General features: G+C 42.8%; 1 protein-coding gene across 1 annotated transcript in view; it reads right to left on the minus strand.

The window, feature by feature from the left end:
- Nucleotides 1-8,411: 8,411 nt before the first annotated feature.
- PITPNM3 (PITPNM family member 3) overlaps nt 8,412-16,124 on the minus strand; it is a 188,635-nt gene continuing 180,922 nt past the window's right edge. Inside the window, exon 20 of the mRNA XM_058164597.1 lies at nt 8,412-16,094. Coding sequence (XP_058020580.1) covers nt 15,786-16,094 — 309 coding nt within the window. The 3' untranslated portion in view covers nt 8,412-15,785. The remainder of the gene's footprint in view (nt 16,095-16,124) is intronic.

Below are 16,124 nucleotides of genomic sequence, written 5' to 3' on the forward strand. Positions count from 1 at the left end.
GCAGGGGAAAATACGCACAAAATAATTTTATTAAGGAGAGGCAGACAGCCAGCACATCATCTGGCATCTCAGTTATGGCTTCCAAATGACTAGCAGCAATCTTTAAAGTGGAAATTGATGATCCTGTTCTCACCCCGTTGAAAACAAAATGATTACGTCATGCTGATTTTTAGCAACCGCATTGTTAGATCTTCTTTAGCATGATTTGTCCCAATGTGGTCCTTCAGGATTCCCAATGATGGAGCTAATAATGAACTTGGAGGTTTCCTAGATTTAAAAACTTGGAATCTTGCTTCCAGGACAAAAGTGTCAGATTGAAAACTACTGTCAGACCCTTGAATAGCTGTACAAGCCAGTTATAGACTTCTATAATGGATCCTTCTCTTTAGAATAACAGAGTTGGAATGAACCTTGCAGGTCTTCTAGTCAAACCCCCTTTAGGCAGGAAATCCTAGACCATTTCAGAAAAATGGTTATCCAATCTCTTCTTAAAAACTTCCCATGTTGGAGCATTTACAACTTCTGGAGGGAAGTTGTTTCACTGATTAATTGTTCCAACTGTCAGGAAATTTCTCCTTAGTTCTAAGTTGCTTCTCTCCTTGATTAGTTTCCACCCATTGCTTTTTGTTCTAGCCTCAGGTGCTTTGGAGAATAGCTTGACTCCCTCTTCTTTGTGGCAGCCCCTGAGATACTGGAACACTGCTATCATGTCACCTCTAATCCTTCTTTTCATTAAGCTAGACATACCCAGTTCCTGCAACCGTTCTTCATATGTTTTAGCCTCCAGACCCCTAATCATCTTTGTTGCTCTTCTCTGCACTCTTTCCAGAGTCTCCACATCTTTTTTACATCGTGGCGACCCAAACTGGATGCAGTATTCCAAGTGTGGCCTTACCAAGGCATTATAAAGTGGTATTAACACTTCATGTGATCTCGATTCCTCTTTTAATTTGATGCACAAATACAGTGCTACAGATAATCCTCAATATACAACCATTCATTTAATGACTGTTCAAGGCCACAATGGCACTGAAAAAGTGGCTTAAAACCAGTTCTCACACTTTAATTGTTGTAGCATCCCCATGGTCACATGATCAAAATTCAAGCACTTGTCAAACATGAGTTCATGTGATTACCATTTACAAGCTTCCCAAGTGGCTTCCGACAAGCGAGCAAAGTTAATGGGGGAAACTGGATTTGCTTAATGACGATGTGATTCACTTAACAACTATAGCAAAAAGGTCATAAAATCAGGCATGTCTCACTTAATGGTTGCATTGCTTAGTGATGCCCATTCTGATCCCAAATGTGGTCATAAATTCAGGACTATACACTGAACTATATCTTTCAAAGATCCTGGAGCACAGGGAACTGCCAAAGGACTGGAAAAGAGCTGATGTAGTTCCCATCTTCAAAAAAGGAAAAAAAACAGATCCAGGAAACTACAGACCTATCAGCCTGACCTCAATACCGGGGAAGATTCTGGAAAAGATAATCAAGCAACGAATCACAACACCTAGAAGCAAACAAAGTAATAATCAAAAGCCAACATGGGTTTGTCAAAAACAGATCATGCCAGACTAATCTTATTGCATTCTTTGACAAAGTGACAAAATTAGTAGACCAGAGGAATGCTGTCGATATAATTTACTTGGACTTCAGTAAAGCATTTGATAAAGTAGACCATAACCTACTACTAGATAAAGTAGAAAAATGTGGGTTAGACAGCACCACCACCAGATGGATTCGTAACTGGCTGACCAACCGCACTCAACGTGTAGTCCTCAACGGAACTACATCCACATGGAGGGAAGTATGCAGTGGAGTACCCCAAGGCTTTGTTTTAGGCCCGGTACTGTTCAACACCTTCATCAATGACTTGGACAAGGGGATAGATGGGGAACTCATCAAATTTGCAGATGACACCAAGCTGGCAGGAATAGCCAACACTCCAGAAGATAGGCTCAAGTTACAGAAGGACCTTGACAGACTAGAACATTGGGCGCTATCTAACAAAATGAAATTCAACAGTGAAAAAAGTAAGGTTCTATATTTAGGCAAAAAACCCAAAATGCACAGGTACCGTATATGTGGTACCTTGCTCAATAGTAGTACTTGTGAGAGGGATCTTGAAGTCCTAGTGGACAACCATTTAGATATGAGCCAGCAGTATGCAGCAGCTGCTAAAAAAGCCAACACAGTTCTGGGCTGCATAAACAGAGGGATAGAATCAAGATCACATGAAGTGTTAGTGCCACTTTATAATGCCTTGGTAAGGCCACACTTGGAATACTGCTTTCAGTTTTGGTCGCCACAATGTAAAAAAGGTGCTGAGACTCTAGAAAGAGTGCAGAGAAGAGCAACAAAGATGATTAGGGGAATGGAGGCTAAAACATATGAAGAACGGTTGCAGGAACTGGGTATGTCTAGTTTAATAAAAAGAAGGACTAGGGGAGACATGATAGCAGTGTTCCAATATCTCAGGGGTTGCCACAAAGAAGAGGGAGTCAAACTATTCTCCAAAGTACCTGAGGTTAGAACAAGAAGCAATGGGTGGAAACTGATCAAGGAAAGAAGCAACTTAGAATTAAGGAGAAATTTCCTGACAGTTAGAACAATTAATAAGTGGAACGACCTGCCTGCAGAAGTTGTGAATGCTCCAACACTGGAAATTTTTAAGAAAATATTGGATAACCATCTGACTGAGATGGTGTAGGGTTTCCTGCCTGGGCAGGGGGTTGGACTAGAAGGCCTCCAAGGTCCCTTCCAACTCTGTTGTTATTATTATACTACTTGTATGGATATGCATTGGAGAGGCAGTTCGATGTGAATTCTAGGCCTGCCATGAGCACAAAGCCATCTGGTCACTTGCTCTCAGCCCTGAGAAGTAAGCAATGACTTCCAAACATGTTACCAAAAGAACTGTAGAGACCTGTCTATCAGAGACCTCTTATCAGGAGCAAAGATCCACTCAAAGAGACACACACCTCTTTTCCACATAATCTACTGTCATTTCCAAAACAGCCCTGTTCAGTTTCTTGGGCTGGCTGTTCATCAAGAGATGAGTAATTAATAAGGGATAATCCCTTCCTACCTTGCTTGCTTCTTAAATATATTTAATTTCTAAAATCAAACTGACAGAACAATCAATCACAACTTGCTCCAACACTGGAAGTCTTTAAGAAGAGATTGAATAACCATTTGTCTGAAATTATATAGGGCAGTGCTGTCAAACTCGTGGCCCGCGGGCCAGATGTGTCATGAGCTAGCCACGCCCTTGCCTGGTTTAGTGAAGGGGGAAAATGCCGCAATACATCACGTGACGCCACCGTGACATGAGTTTGACACCCCTGGTATAGGGTTTCCTGACTGAGCAGAGGTTGGATTAGAAGACCTCCAAGGACCTTCCAATCTGTTATTCTATTCTGTTTTGTTCAGAAGTGGTATTCAGCAGGTTCTGACCAGTTCTGGAGAACCGGTAGCGGAAATTTTGAGTAGTTCTGAGAACTGGTAAATACCACCTCTGACTGGCCCCGCCCCATCTATTCTCTGCCTCCCGAGTCCCAGCTAATCGGGAGGAAATGGGGATTTTGCAGTAACCTTCCCCTGGAGTGGGGAGGGAATGGAGATTTTAAAGTATCCTTCCCCTCCCACACCCACCAAGCCACGCCCACCAAGCCACACCATGCCTACCAAGCCACACCCACAGAACCTGTAGTAAAAAAATTTGAATCCCACCACTAGTTTTGTTCTATTCTTTATTCTACTCTACTCTACTCTCATTTTTCTATTCTATTTTTCTATTCTAAATTCTACTCTATTCATTATCACCTCTTGCTTATTCATGGGCTTGATGTTATATTCTCAGCTACTTGGCATAGAAAAGCAGGCCTGAAAATTTTTACCATAACGAGAAGCCTAAAGCTCTCAGATACAGTGAATGTGATAGATAGGCACTAACCTCAACAAGCAACAATCATTCCTGGAAATCCAAAATGAGATTGTGGTGTTGTTGTTGTTTTTACTCAGGAATAGGTTGCCCTCTCTCTCTTTAGTCAGAATGGTTTATTTCTCCTGTATTCAAGCTTTATTGGAAACAGTAATCCCACTCTGCCATTTAATAAGCCAATGTTATTTCCCTTGATGGTGGAAACAGTAGGCTAAAACAGCTTATAAGAAATACAGGTAGTCCTTGACTTACAACAGTTCATTTAGTGACCGTTCAAAGTGCAAACAGCACTGAAAAAAGTGACTTATGACCAGTGGTGGAATTCAAATTGTTTTACTACCAGTTCTGTGGGCGTGGCTTGGTGGGCGTGGCAGGGGAAGGATACTGCAAAATCCCCATTCCCTCCCCACTCCTGGGGGAAGGCTATTGCAAAATCTCCATTCCCACCCCACTTTGGAGCCAGCCAGAGGTGGTATTTGCTGGTTCTCTGAACTACTCAAAATGTCTGCTACCGGTTCTTCAGAGCCTGTCAGAACCTGCTGAATAGCACCCCTGCTTATGACCATTTTTCACATAACCATGTGAAAGATCTGGTGCCGAGGGAGGCCACTGTTCCTCAGATTGCCGGCTGTGAATCCCTCTATGTGCGGTGGGGCCATAGGAATCAGTTGGGCTTGTTGATCACATACCTGGCTCCTTGCTGCGTGACCACAGCCCTGCCTGAGGTGTTGGAGGTACTTGCTGCTGTGGCGGTTGAGACCCCCAGACTTATAGTCATGGGGGATTTCAACCTGCCATCAGCTGGCTTGCTATCGACGGCAGCTCGGGAGTTCCAGGCTTCCATGACGGCCTTGGACTTGATTCGAGTAAATGATGGCCCTACGCACATGGGGGGAGGCACGCTGGATCTGATTTATATCTCTGGACAGTGGTTAAATGATCTGGAATTAGATGATTTAGTAACAGAACCAATGTCATGGTCCGATCATTTTCTCCTTCGCCTAGACTTCCGAACCGCCACTCACCATCGCAGGGAGGCGGAACCTACACGTTGGTTCCGTCCCAGGCGCCTGATGGACCCCGAGAGGTTCCTGACAGAGCTTGGGCCATTTCCTGAGGATCTGGCCCATGGCACGACTGAGGAACTAGTCGCGGCCTGGGAACAGGCCGCGGCTGGGGCCTTGGACCGTGTCGTGCCTTTGCGGCCTCTGACCCGGCGCAGATCTCGTCCGGCCCCTTGGTTCTCCGAGGGGCTGAGGGAGATGAAACGCCGGAGAAGACGCCTAGAGAGCACCTGGAGGTCCAGTCGCTCCGAAGCTGATCGGACACTAGTTAGGTCCTATTCTAGGACCTACCTAGTGGCAATGAGGGAGGCGAGGCGTTCTTACGCCTCCACCCTCATTGCATCGGCAGATAACCGCCCGGCTGCCCTGTTTCGGGTGGCCCGCTCCCTCCTTCATCAGGAGGTGTGGGATGACCCTTTGCAGGGACGAGCCGAGGAGTTTAGCGGTTATCTATACGATAAAATCGCTCAGCTCCGGGACGGTCTGGACCGAAATTGGGATGATCCAAGCGAGGGAGAGGAGGCACGTCTTGTCGAGTCTATTTGGGATGAGTTTGACCCTGTGGCTCCCGAGGACGTGTATAGGTTGTTGGGGAGGCTTCACGCCACGACATGTTTACTGGACCCGTGTCCTTCCTGGCTGGTACTGGCCACTCAGGAGGTGACACAAGGCTGGCTCCAGAGGATTATCAACGCTTCGTTGTTGGAAGGGGTTTTCCCTGCCGCCTTGAAAGAGGCGGTGGTGAGACCCCTCCTCAAGAAGCCCTCCCTGGACCCAGCTATTTTGGGCAATTATCGTCCAGTCTCCAACCTTCGCTTTGTTGCGAAGGTTGTAGAGAGTGCCGTGGCATGACAGCTACCCCAATACCTGGATGAAGCTGTCTATCTAGACCCGTTCCAGTCCGGCTTCCGACCCGGAGACAGCACGGAGACAGCTTTGGTCGCATTGGTGGATGATCTCTGGAGGGCCAGGGATAGGGGTTATTCCTCTGCCCTGGTTCTATTAGACCTCTCAGCGGCTTTTGATACCATCGACCATGGTATCTTGCTGCGCCGGTTGGGGGGATTGGGAGTGGGAGGCACCGTGTACCGGTGGTTCTCCTCCTATCTCTCTGACCGGTCGCAGACGGTGTTGACAGGGGGGCAGAGGTCGACCGCGAGGTGCCTCACTTGTGGGGTGCCGCAGGGGTCGATTCTCTCGTCCCTTCTGTTCAACATCTACATGAAGCCGTTGGGTGAGATCATCAGTGGCTTCGGGGTGAGATACCAGCAGTACGCTGATGACACCCAGCTGTACTTTTCCACCCCGGGCCACCCCAATGAAGCTGTTGAAGTGCTGTCCCGGTGTTTGGAAGCTGTACGGGTCTGGATGGGGAGAAACAGGCTCAAGCTTAATCCCTCCAAGACGGAGTGGCTGTGGATGCCGGCATCCCGATTCAGTCAGCTGCAGCTGCAGCTGACTGTTGGAGGTGAGTTACTGGCCCCAAAGGATAGGGTGCGCAACTTAGGTGTCCTCCTGGATGAACAGCTGTCGTTTGAAGATCATTTGACGGCCGTCTCCAGGAGGGCCTTCCACCAGGTTCGCCTGGTTCGGCAGTTGCGCCCCTTCCTTGATCGGGATGCCTTGTGCACAGTCACTCATGCGCTCATTACCTCTCGCTTGGATTATTGTAATGCTCTCTACATGGGGCTCCCCTTGAGGTGCACTCGGAGGCTTCAGTTAGTCCAGAATGCAGCTGCGCGGGTGATTGAGAGAGCTAGGCGTAGCTCCCTTGTAACACCGCTCCTGCGCAGGCTGCACTGGCTACCTGTGGCCTTTCGAGTGCACTTTAAGGTTTTGGTTACGACCTTTAAAGCGCTCCATGGCTTAGGGCCTGGGTACTTACGGGACCGCCTGCTGTTACCACATGCCTCCCACCGACCCGTACGCTCTCACAGAGAGGGACTTCTCAGGGTGCCGTCCGCCAAACAATGTCGGCTGGCGGCCCCCAGGGGAAGGTCCTTCTCGGTGGGGGCTCCCACACTCTGGAACGAGCTTCCCCCGGGTTTACGCCAAATTCCTGACCTTCGGACCTTTCGTCGCGAACTGAAGACACATCTGTTCATTCGCGCGGGGCTGGCTTGAATTTTATCAATTTTAAATTTTTTATTAATAATTTTAAATGGGGTTTTAGTCTATTATATATTTTAACTTCTTAGGCTAACTATAAAATAAGTTTCTTAATCGTATTTTAAATTGTACATTGTATTACCTGTTTTATTTTGCCTGTACACCGCCCTGAGTCCTTCGGGAGAAGGGCGGTATAAAAATCAAATTAATAAATAAAAAATAAAATAAAAACCATTGCGGCATCCCCATGATCACGTGATCAAAACTCACTTAACAAAATTTTCACTGGCAACAGAAAATTTGGGCTCACTTGTGGTAGTAAGGCGAGGACTTCCTGTAGTTAATTTTTTTTTGGTAATTTAATTATTTCTGTTATTTGCAATTTAAATTAAGTTGTGGATTTATCACATTATACAGAGTTTGTTGAACAAACTGCAGTTGACAGGATCTACACATTTTTCAGTCTTGCACTTAAAAGCAGCATTTTGGCTTCCGAGGACCACAAGGAGAATGATCTAAAAATGTACATTTTGAAAGGAATTTGGCAATTTTAAGAGTCAAAATGGGTGCTTAGAGCTCAGAGGCTCAGCACTTTAATTTCCATTTTTAATTCGATGTAAAAATCTCTAAAATGCCATTGAAAATCTGCCATTTTGTCATGGAATGTCAGTGTATGAGTATTTTCTACCCTGTTCCTAAGCCTATGGCTTAGAAAGGTTTATAAATCCCAATGAATTAATTCCCATAGCATGTAGAACACATTGAGTGAATATGGTTAATTAACTTTAGCCTTGAATGGCTGCTTGGCTAATTATTCGCCACTTAAGATAGGCATTCCCTATTTACAAATTACAGTCCACATACCTCCCACATCTGCAGGCTACTCCATGAAATGGAATACAGGTCATTCCTCCATTCCGCTATCTGTTCATCCAAAACCATGCAAGGCAGCGGTGTCAAACTCAAGTGCTTAGATCTGGCCCATGGGGAAACAGCAAAGGGCCAGCCTGCGGTGCCTCTGTCAGTAAAAACAGAGCTCCATTTTTGCTGGCAGAAGGCTGCAGGAGGCCACTGCAGCCAAAAACGGAGCTTAGGGGCCCCTTTTTGCTGGCAGAGCTCTTGGGCCACCAGAGGTGCCCCGACATGAGTGACATCAAACTGGCCACACCCACCCTGGCCCCTGAGGTCAAACACAACCCTGATGTGGCCCTCAATGAAATCAAGTTCGACATCCCTGATGTAAGGGATTTGAAGGACATGCGGTAGCAGACAGTAAAGACTCAGCTTGATTTAGAAGTTACATTGCTTTATTTCCTCTTCTGCTTGTGTACAGTCAGGGATTTGTAGAATGTATAGAGTAGGAATAGATACACCTATTTTTGTGCACGAACCAAAGATGCACACGTGGAAACAGTAAGAAACACTAGTCTCAAACAAGAAGGTCTGGTGCTTTATTTCATCAAACTGAATGTTAAAACAATTAATCAGAAATTGTGGGTCCGAGCAACAGAAAAATGCTCTCACATCGAAGAAAGAATTTAAAAAGATACATACTGAAAGGCGAAGGAAGTGTGATACTTGACATTAAGTCACGTTATGCCAGAAGATTTTAAAAACCAGCAGAAAATAAAATAAAATACAATTTGGAAAAAATGTTAACACTTCCCCCCCCTCCCCCAATCATCTTTTTAAGCTTCTCTGTAAGAAATTCATTAGCTGTACACTGGAAATGATTATATGATTAAGATATTCTGACCACCTCTCTCTCTGCTGCTGGAATTTATCCAAAATTCAAAACATATTCTCATATGCAGACTCGTAACAAACAATTTTTCAGTTGAAAGCTCACATTCTTTGGCATCTCAGTGTTAAAAAGTCAATTCTGTGAAGGAGATGGGCAATCTCCAAATTTAATATATAAATAAAATAATCGTACAAATAAAAATATAAATATATGGCAGCTTTCAGATCCAAGCTGTTCTTTTTTAAAAAAAACTTCAAATACACAAGAAATAACAAGGCCAATTTGGTATGCTGCCTTGAGAGGCAGGGTAGAATTATTTACTTTTTACCATAGTCTCTGTCTCTCTGACTGTTCCATAAAGATTTAGCTGGCTATCCATCATTACATACTTGACAATCCTCCGTATTGCTCATACTCATTCTACATTTAGCAATTCAAAGTTTAATTCTCAAAGCACCTCAGTTTTTCCAATCATGCCCTTCAACCATTCAATTGATCTCTAAATGTCACCCGAAAGTGTTTTCCAAGAGCCACAGAGCCATAAAAATCTTGAGTTTTGAAAACATCTTGAGGCCAATTCAGAAAAGCATAGTCTAGGAGTCCCAGGGGTGAGAACCTAAAACGCCTTGAAAGTAGCTTATTTGTAGTACAGTGAACCAATTCAATGATTAAATCACATTTGGAAGAGCTGATCACTAGATCTGAAATCAATATTCATAATTAACCCAGAAAACAAGAACAGGTTTTTAATTTTGCCATTTCACCCCTCGATGGAGAAGGATCAAAGCTATTTTGTATTTTGCAATTATGGATGTAAAGAGTGACATTGATAAGGCAGGAAGCCAGAGTTCCGGGAAGAATAACTATGTCACAATATCTGCCAAGGCTGTAAGAAAACAGCCTAATATATGTTGACTTGGAAAGGTGGCCAGGAAAAAATGGAAACTTGTAAATAAGCATTGATTTCTCCATACTTCAAAAGGGGTATCTTTTGCTCAGCTGTGTCTACTGACTAAACCAAGATTTGTACAAATCTAATTGTCTAGAGATGAATCGGCATACCTGGCCTCGCCAATGGAAATTTCATCTCAAAAAATGAAAATAAGAAAATATTTAGGATTATTAGTGCCTCAGATTATATTGATTTGGGCCCTTTTAACATAAAGTCTAATAAGCCAACAACTTCATGTCATCTTTCCAAGATAATTTTAAAAAATCAATACAAGTATTAAATACTTTTGCAGATTAGCATTAAACATTTTGAATAGCAAATGATATCAAATATGGTGCACAAATGGTTTTTATCCTGCTTTCTGGGGAATTTGGTTCTTTGGAAGGTTGCAGAACCCTTTAGAATTTGGAAATTAATCTACCTGTTTGTAATGAAGAAATGTAGGGACCAAATGTGCTCCAGCTTTACAACAGGAATAGGAGAAACTGTGTGTCTAGCATTTTGCTGTCTGAAGGATTCATTCTATTGGCAAATATAGGAGAAAATAATAACCAGTGCAAGTGATGGGAGCAGAAAAAATGTGAAATAGTTAATCTCTACCAGCATGGAGCTTTTATGAACTCAACTTTCAGCCTTCAAATGACCCTTAATCAGCCTGCATTGCTTACCTGATATTGTTACAAAACTGTTTTGTCTTACTTTGCAAGAGAATGCCTTTGTAGAAGATATTCACCACTTCCAATAATGGTTCTGGACTTCTGTCAATTGACAGGAGACACTGCAAAGCACAAGTGCCTTGTGTAGAAAAAAGGCAAAAATACTCACATCTAGCTCCATTTGAATATCATTTTCCATTCTTCTTTGCCCTCCCTCCCTCACCACCTTGGTGCAACACAGAAGATGCTGCATTCAAATGATGTGGTGAATGATGTGATTTTCCACCCAATGAGTCATAAAAATAGGAGTTGTTGATCTGTAAATGCCAATGAATGAGAAGAAACCTCTTAGCTTTGAACATTCAAGAGGACTCAAAGGCTACTTCAGAAAAAAGACACACCACAGAAATATTTGGATCAAGCAGCAGAAGCTGCCAGCCCAACATTTCCTTTAGTGCTACTTAAATGTGAAAGCTCAGATTTGGATCAACAGTGCTATTCATACCTGGAACGGAGTCTAAGTTCTTTTCACAATGCCACAACAGAACAGCCAAACCTTGAACAAAACATGTAATATAAAAGTTAGCTTCTGCTACGCAAAGTTAGCAATGGCACTGATGTGAAACACTGTACACACGTGTATGCGCACACACAGCACAACCATATACATGTCGTCTCGTAACAACACACATTTTAACAAGCCACCATTGTTATTCACTGGCTTTTTTTTTAAAGAACAAGTTCTTAAATATGAGGGAGCAGCATAAAGGGAACTGTTAACAAGGCATTTAAGAACATTAAGGTTGTCCCAGTCCTGGATGGGGAGAAAGAAGATGATGTGTTGGTTAACTGGATACTCTTTTCTATTTATCTTCAGAAAGAGACACACTGGTAGATGGAAGTAACTTTGGGGAATCCAACAGATTGTTCCTCAAAGATTGAATCCAAGACCCACAAAGTGATCAATCCAAGTTAGGATCAGTCCTAACACGTAGGTTCAAACATCCATTTATCCCAATACTAAGACTGCTATTCCAAGATAGTTCACAAGTGTTCCTTCTTCTTTACTGTAATGTTTTAGAATTATCCAGGTCTTCAGTTTTCCTACAAATTCCCCATCTGAATGCACTTGATACTTTTTGCTTCCAACAAAACAGAACACAACCTTGTTTAAGCAACCTTTCATATCTCTTGTCTAGTTGCTTGTTCCAGTCTTTGTTTTTTTCCAGGTGAATTCCAAAGCATCAGAAAAACACCGTACTCTCCTGTAAAACTACAGCGAAAAGTAACAGGATGTGGGTGCAGCCCACATGGGAATGGAAAATGTCAGCCAACACAATACATTATTCGTTTTAGTGCCAGTGTTTCCATATCTTAAAGCTTCAGGCCTAAAATGAGACTACAGGGAACCCTTTGGTAGAGATTCCGAAATTGTCATGTCTGAACATTCTTGTTTGTCCCACTTTTGGATAGCAAAGCTTATGTTGAGTCACATAAATAGCCTGTAAGTACCTACTGAGGCAATAATTAAGTCAGTGGAAGGAGAAGCATTATTAAATGTGGAGGTCCGAGATGAATAAGAGGGGAATGTATTTTTAAATAAACAGTACTTGAAGAATACCAGAAGATAATCCCAGGGCCAACGAATTTGTTTTGCTAAAATCTCTCAGGTGCCAATACAGTAGATCTGACCTTACAAAACCATTTCTTGTAACATGTTATATTTAAATTAATTTACAAACCTGTTTGCACACTTTATGGATTTGCCACACATCGAGATGCAATTATTCTGTCCCCTTCCTACAAGCATGGAGGACTGCAACGCATTCAAGAATACAGTTTGGGGGATATAGTCCCTTACTATAATCATGAGCTAAAGTTGATGTGTTCAACTCTGAATTACCTGGTACGAAGGACTCTGCTACAACACCCTGGGGACTCTCTATTTTTCTCCAGGTAGTCACCCATAATGCACTGTTGCAAAATATGATTGGGAATTCTTCTTCAGCCTTAACTTGCTTCAATCCTCAATTGCTTGGAAAAGATGGCCTATGTCTATCTCTTTTTTAAAAATAGCAAATTTACTTGCTAGGTTACATCTAATTTGGTTTTTAAACCCATGCTATCTGATTGAATCTTGGTGTAAGGGATGCTTATTATTGACTGGGTTCACTAAAAACACTAAATGCAGCTTTCAAAAACACTACCTTGAGACATTATTATATCTAAAGAAAGAAACCATGTTAACATCATGGTCAAATTCTCACCACTTGTTCAACTAATGGCTGGATTCTCACAAAGGCCTGATTCACCAATTACCCATTTTAGCCTTACCTACCAATTTGAGGATATGCAGTATAATCAATCAAAACCATGCACTGTATGAACTTGAGCAGTTTAACAATTCTAGTCTATATGCTATTCCTACCTATTGCAAGAACCAGAAAAAGGCCAATAAAAAGAATGATTAAAGAGGCATTCTTTATATGAAGGAGAACAAGAGATAAAACAAAGGAATGCCACATTAAGCTATTCAAAGCTTTTGAGTGGTGTGGTGAGATAAGAGAGCCAAAAGAGAGAACAACCTGCCCTTTCTGTACTCAAAAATCAACCAATCAATCAAGATCAACAACTTGGCGGGTTGGTGTTTTGATTGCATTTCCTGCTTCTTTTCTTTTGTCATCTTTGTGACAGCATGTGATAGATAAATGGACCAATGTGTTGCACACTTGGCTGGAAATAATAAGAGTTGTGCTCCCATGTTGTCAAAATCATGAAGGTTAAATAGTACCCTCAATCAGAAAGCAGCTTCAGATTTATGGATATTCTCTTGGGAAACTAATGTATAACTGTGGCAGAATAAGGAGGAGATGATTTGAACATCGGAGGAAGCAAGAGATGTTATCAAATGGGTCTGATGCTCAGAATCAACCCATCCTGTCATATAATTACTTGGAGACTCCACCTTTACTTCAAGCAGACAACCCGAGACTGAGAAGAATTGGGGAAAACAGATAGTTTGAAAATATAGTGTCCCATAGGGAAAAGAAGCCAAAGTGGGTTAAGAGGCTGGTAAAAAGTTAGTGCTGTTGGAGTCTAAGACTACAGAAGACAAAGAAGAAAAAATGGTTATCAGGCAGAGATGGAACAAGCAGTCTTCAGCTGCCAAACAGATGTAGATTCAAGAGTGATCCAAAATCTCTGAAGAGCAGTTTCCACAAAAATCATTATGAAAGGAGAATAATGCAGCCGGTGCAGATGCCCATAGGGAGAAAAGATTTTAAAGACACAGGAAAAATCAAGATTGCATTAGCTACGAGACACTGACAGCTAATTTTTTTTTACAAAGCCCTTGATTAACTCTCTGAGTAAATTTTGTTGTTGCAGCTTAGGAAAGGTATACTGTTGTATTATCAGAAGCAGAATTATTAAAGGCAAGGAAATTAAAGGCAAGGAAATAGTTAATCTCAGGATTGTACAGCAATTAAGCCATGAAGGAATTTGCCATATTTCATTCTCCTTTCATTATTGTAGGCACCATTTGCTTTCTAATATCCATCTTTGATATACTTCACATAAAGAAAAAAGCTCAATTATTCACGGGTAAGATTCTTGAGTGCTGTTATCTTGTTTGGTCAATCCTAAGAACTGATGACAGGCATGTTTTGCCTATTATTTCTGCTATAAAATATGGGCTATTGTACCCTACTCCAATATTTAGTAGTACAATATGATTTGCTATCTCCTGACTCATTCCCTATGCCGTTCTTCCATTGTTCTTTCTTGTGATAGCAATAACAATAGCACTTAGACTTATATACCGCTTTACAGTGCTTTACAGCCCTCTCTAAGCAGTTTGTAGAGTCAGCATATTGCCCCCAACAATCTGGGTCCTCATTTTACCCACCTCGGAAGGATGGAAGGCTGAGTCAACCTTGAGCCTGGTGAGATTTGAACTGCAAAACTGCAGGCAGCCGGCAGTCAGCAGAAGTAGCCTGCAGTACTGCACTCTAACCACTGTACCACCGTGGCTCATTCTTATGATGGGGTAATGCTTAACTGGGGTTACTCAACTTCTACCGAGGTCAGGTGGATCGGGCTCAGAACAGAGTCTCTTTCTCAAGTGTTGCATGGAAGTTTCATTTACTCTGTATTTTCTAGAGTTACACTGCATCTGATAGTGGGGAAAAAGGTGAGAGACTCCTGAAAAGCATGTATGCTATGCATACATATTTACCTTATAGAAACAAAATAAACTCCTTTATTTTGAATAAGTTCACTAGTTTATTAACTCGTTTTATATTTAAATCGACTAGGATTTACCAGCCCTAACTGGAGATATCAGGTTTTGTCATGGGACCCTTTCATATGGAAAACCGATACCGTATCACTGAGTATTTGGGATACATATTTTATTCAGAAATGGCAACAGACGGATCTCTTAAAAGCATTGGAAATATGGCACAGAAAATTTCTCCTGAAGCTCATCAGTGTGTTCAACAAATAGGACACTGTGAGTAGCAGGAATGAAGGAGTTTCAGTGGGATTATGGTGGCAGAAGGATGCAGACAATCCCTTTAGTTTCTTTAGACGTTATAGTTTTCTGCAAAAATAGCAAAAAATGCTATTGTGTGGCCACAGAAGATGGGTGCCACATCTAAAAAACAGTAGGCCTACATTGAATCCAGGGTTCAATTTTTTCACCACTGGTTTCCACGTTCATGTGTTGCCTCTATTGAAGTCTCTGATAAATAAGTAAAATTGAGACCTAACTCTGGTGATGAGCCAGTGATAGAGCTGTCTGGATGAAAAGATATTGGGCTTAAGGCACCCAAGAGATCCCCCAGTGCACAGCTATGGGCTCCTCCCTTTGATTCTTATTTGCCCCAAGAACTGCAGATGTTGCTGCTGCCACATCAGAAGGCTGCCTTTTCCAGAAGCAGACGTGGTTGCTGTCAGTGAGGCCCTTTCTCACTGAGATAAGCTGGAGCTTCTCCGCTCTGCTTTATTGCACACTTTTGTTACGAAGTAAACATTAAGACACAAGCTCATTTTCCTGTCCAGTGTCACCCCCGCAAGAGACTGCGGCTGGTACAAATCGTTTTCTCTACTTTCAATGTTTCATGAGTGGATACAAACAAGAGGAACGAACAGAAAGTTCCCCTGGGGAGACAGAAGCTGCCAGAGCTTTGTGAATTCCAATCCTCTCCATCACTTTGAACCATGAAGTTGCCAAGTGCAACTCAAAGAGCAAATGCCTACAAGCTCTTTGCAGGATGCCAGAGGCCTGGTGGTGCAACCCCAGCTCTTGCTATGGGACAGACTCAAACTTATGAACCCCCCCTCTCATCCACACTATGGAGGGCAGATGCCGGTCATGGTCTTTATCTGATTCGGGCTGGCTTTGGGCACGCTCTGGCTTGGGGGTCAAGGATGGTGGGTCAGGCTGCTGGACGGACATAGTTCTCCGGAGGTGATTCCTCTTGCGCAGGAAATCAGGTTGTGAATGAAGACCAAAGCTGCCTTTCCTTAGGATCATGCGGGAGTTGTTCTTCTTAGGCCGGGAACGGAGGCTGAACTCCAGGGAAGCCAAATGGGCTGCATAACCTTCGCTGATAAACTGGAGAAGAGAAGGGGAACAAAGTTGACA

Source organism: Ahaetulla prasina, chromosome 1 (genome assembly GCF_028640845.1).
Source record: "Ahaetulla prasina isolate Xishuangbanna chromosome 1, ASM2864084v1, whole genome shotgun sequence".
NCBI lineage: Eukaryota > Metazoa > Chordata > Lepidosauria > Squamata > Colubridae > Ahaetulla > Ahaetulla prasina.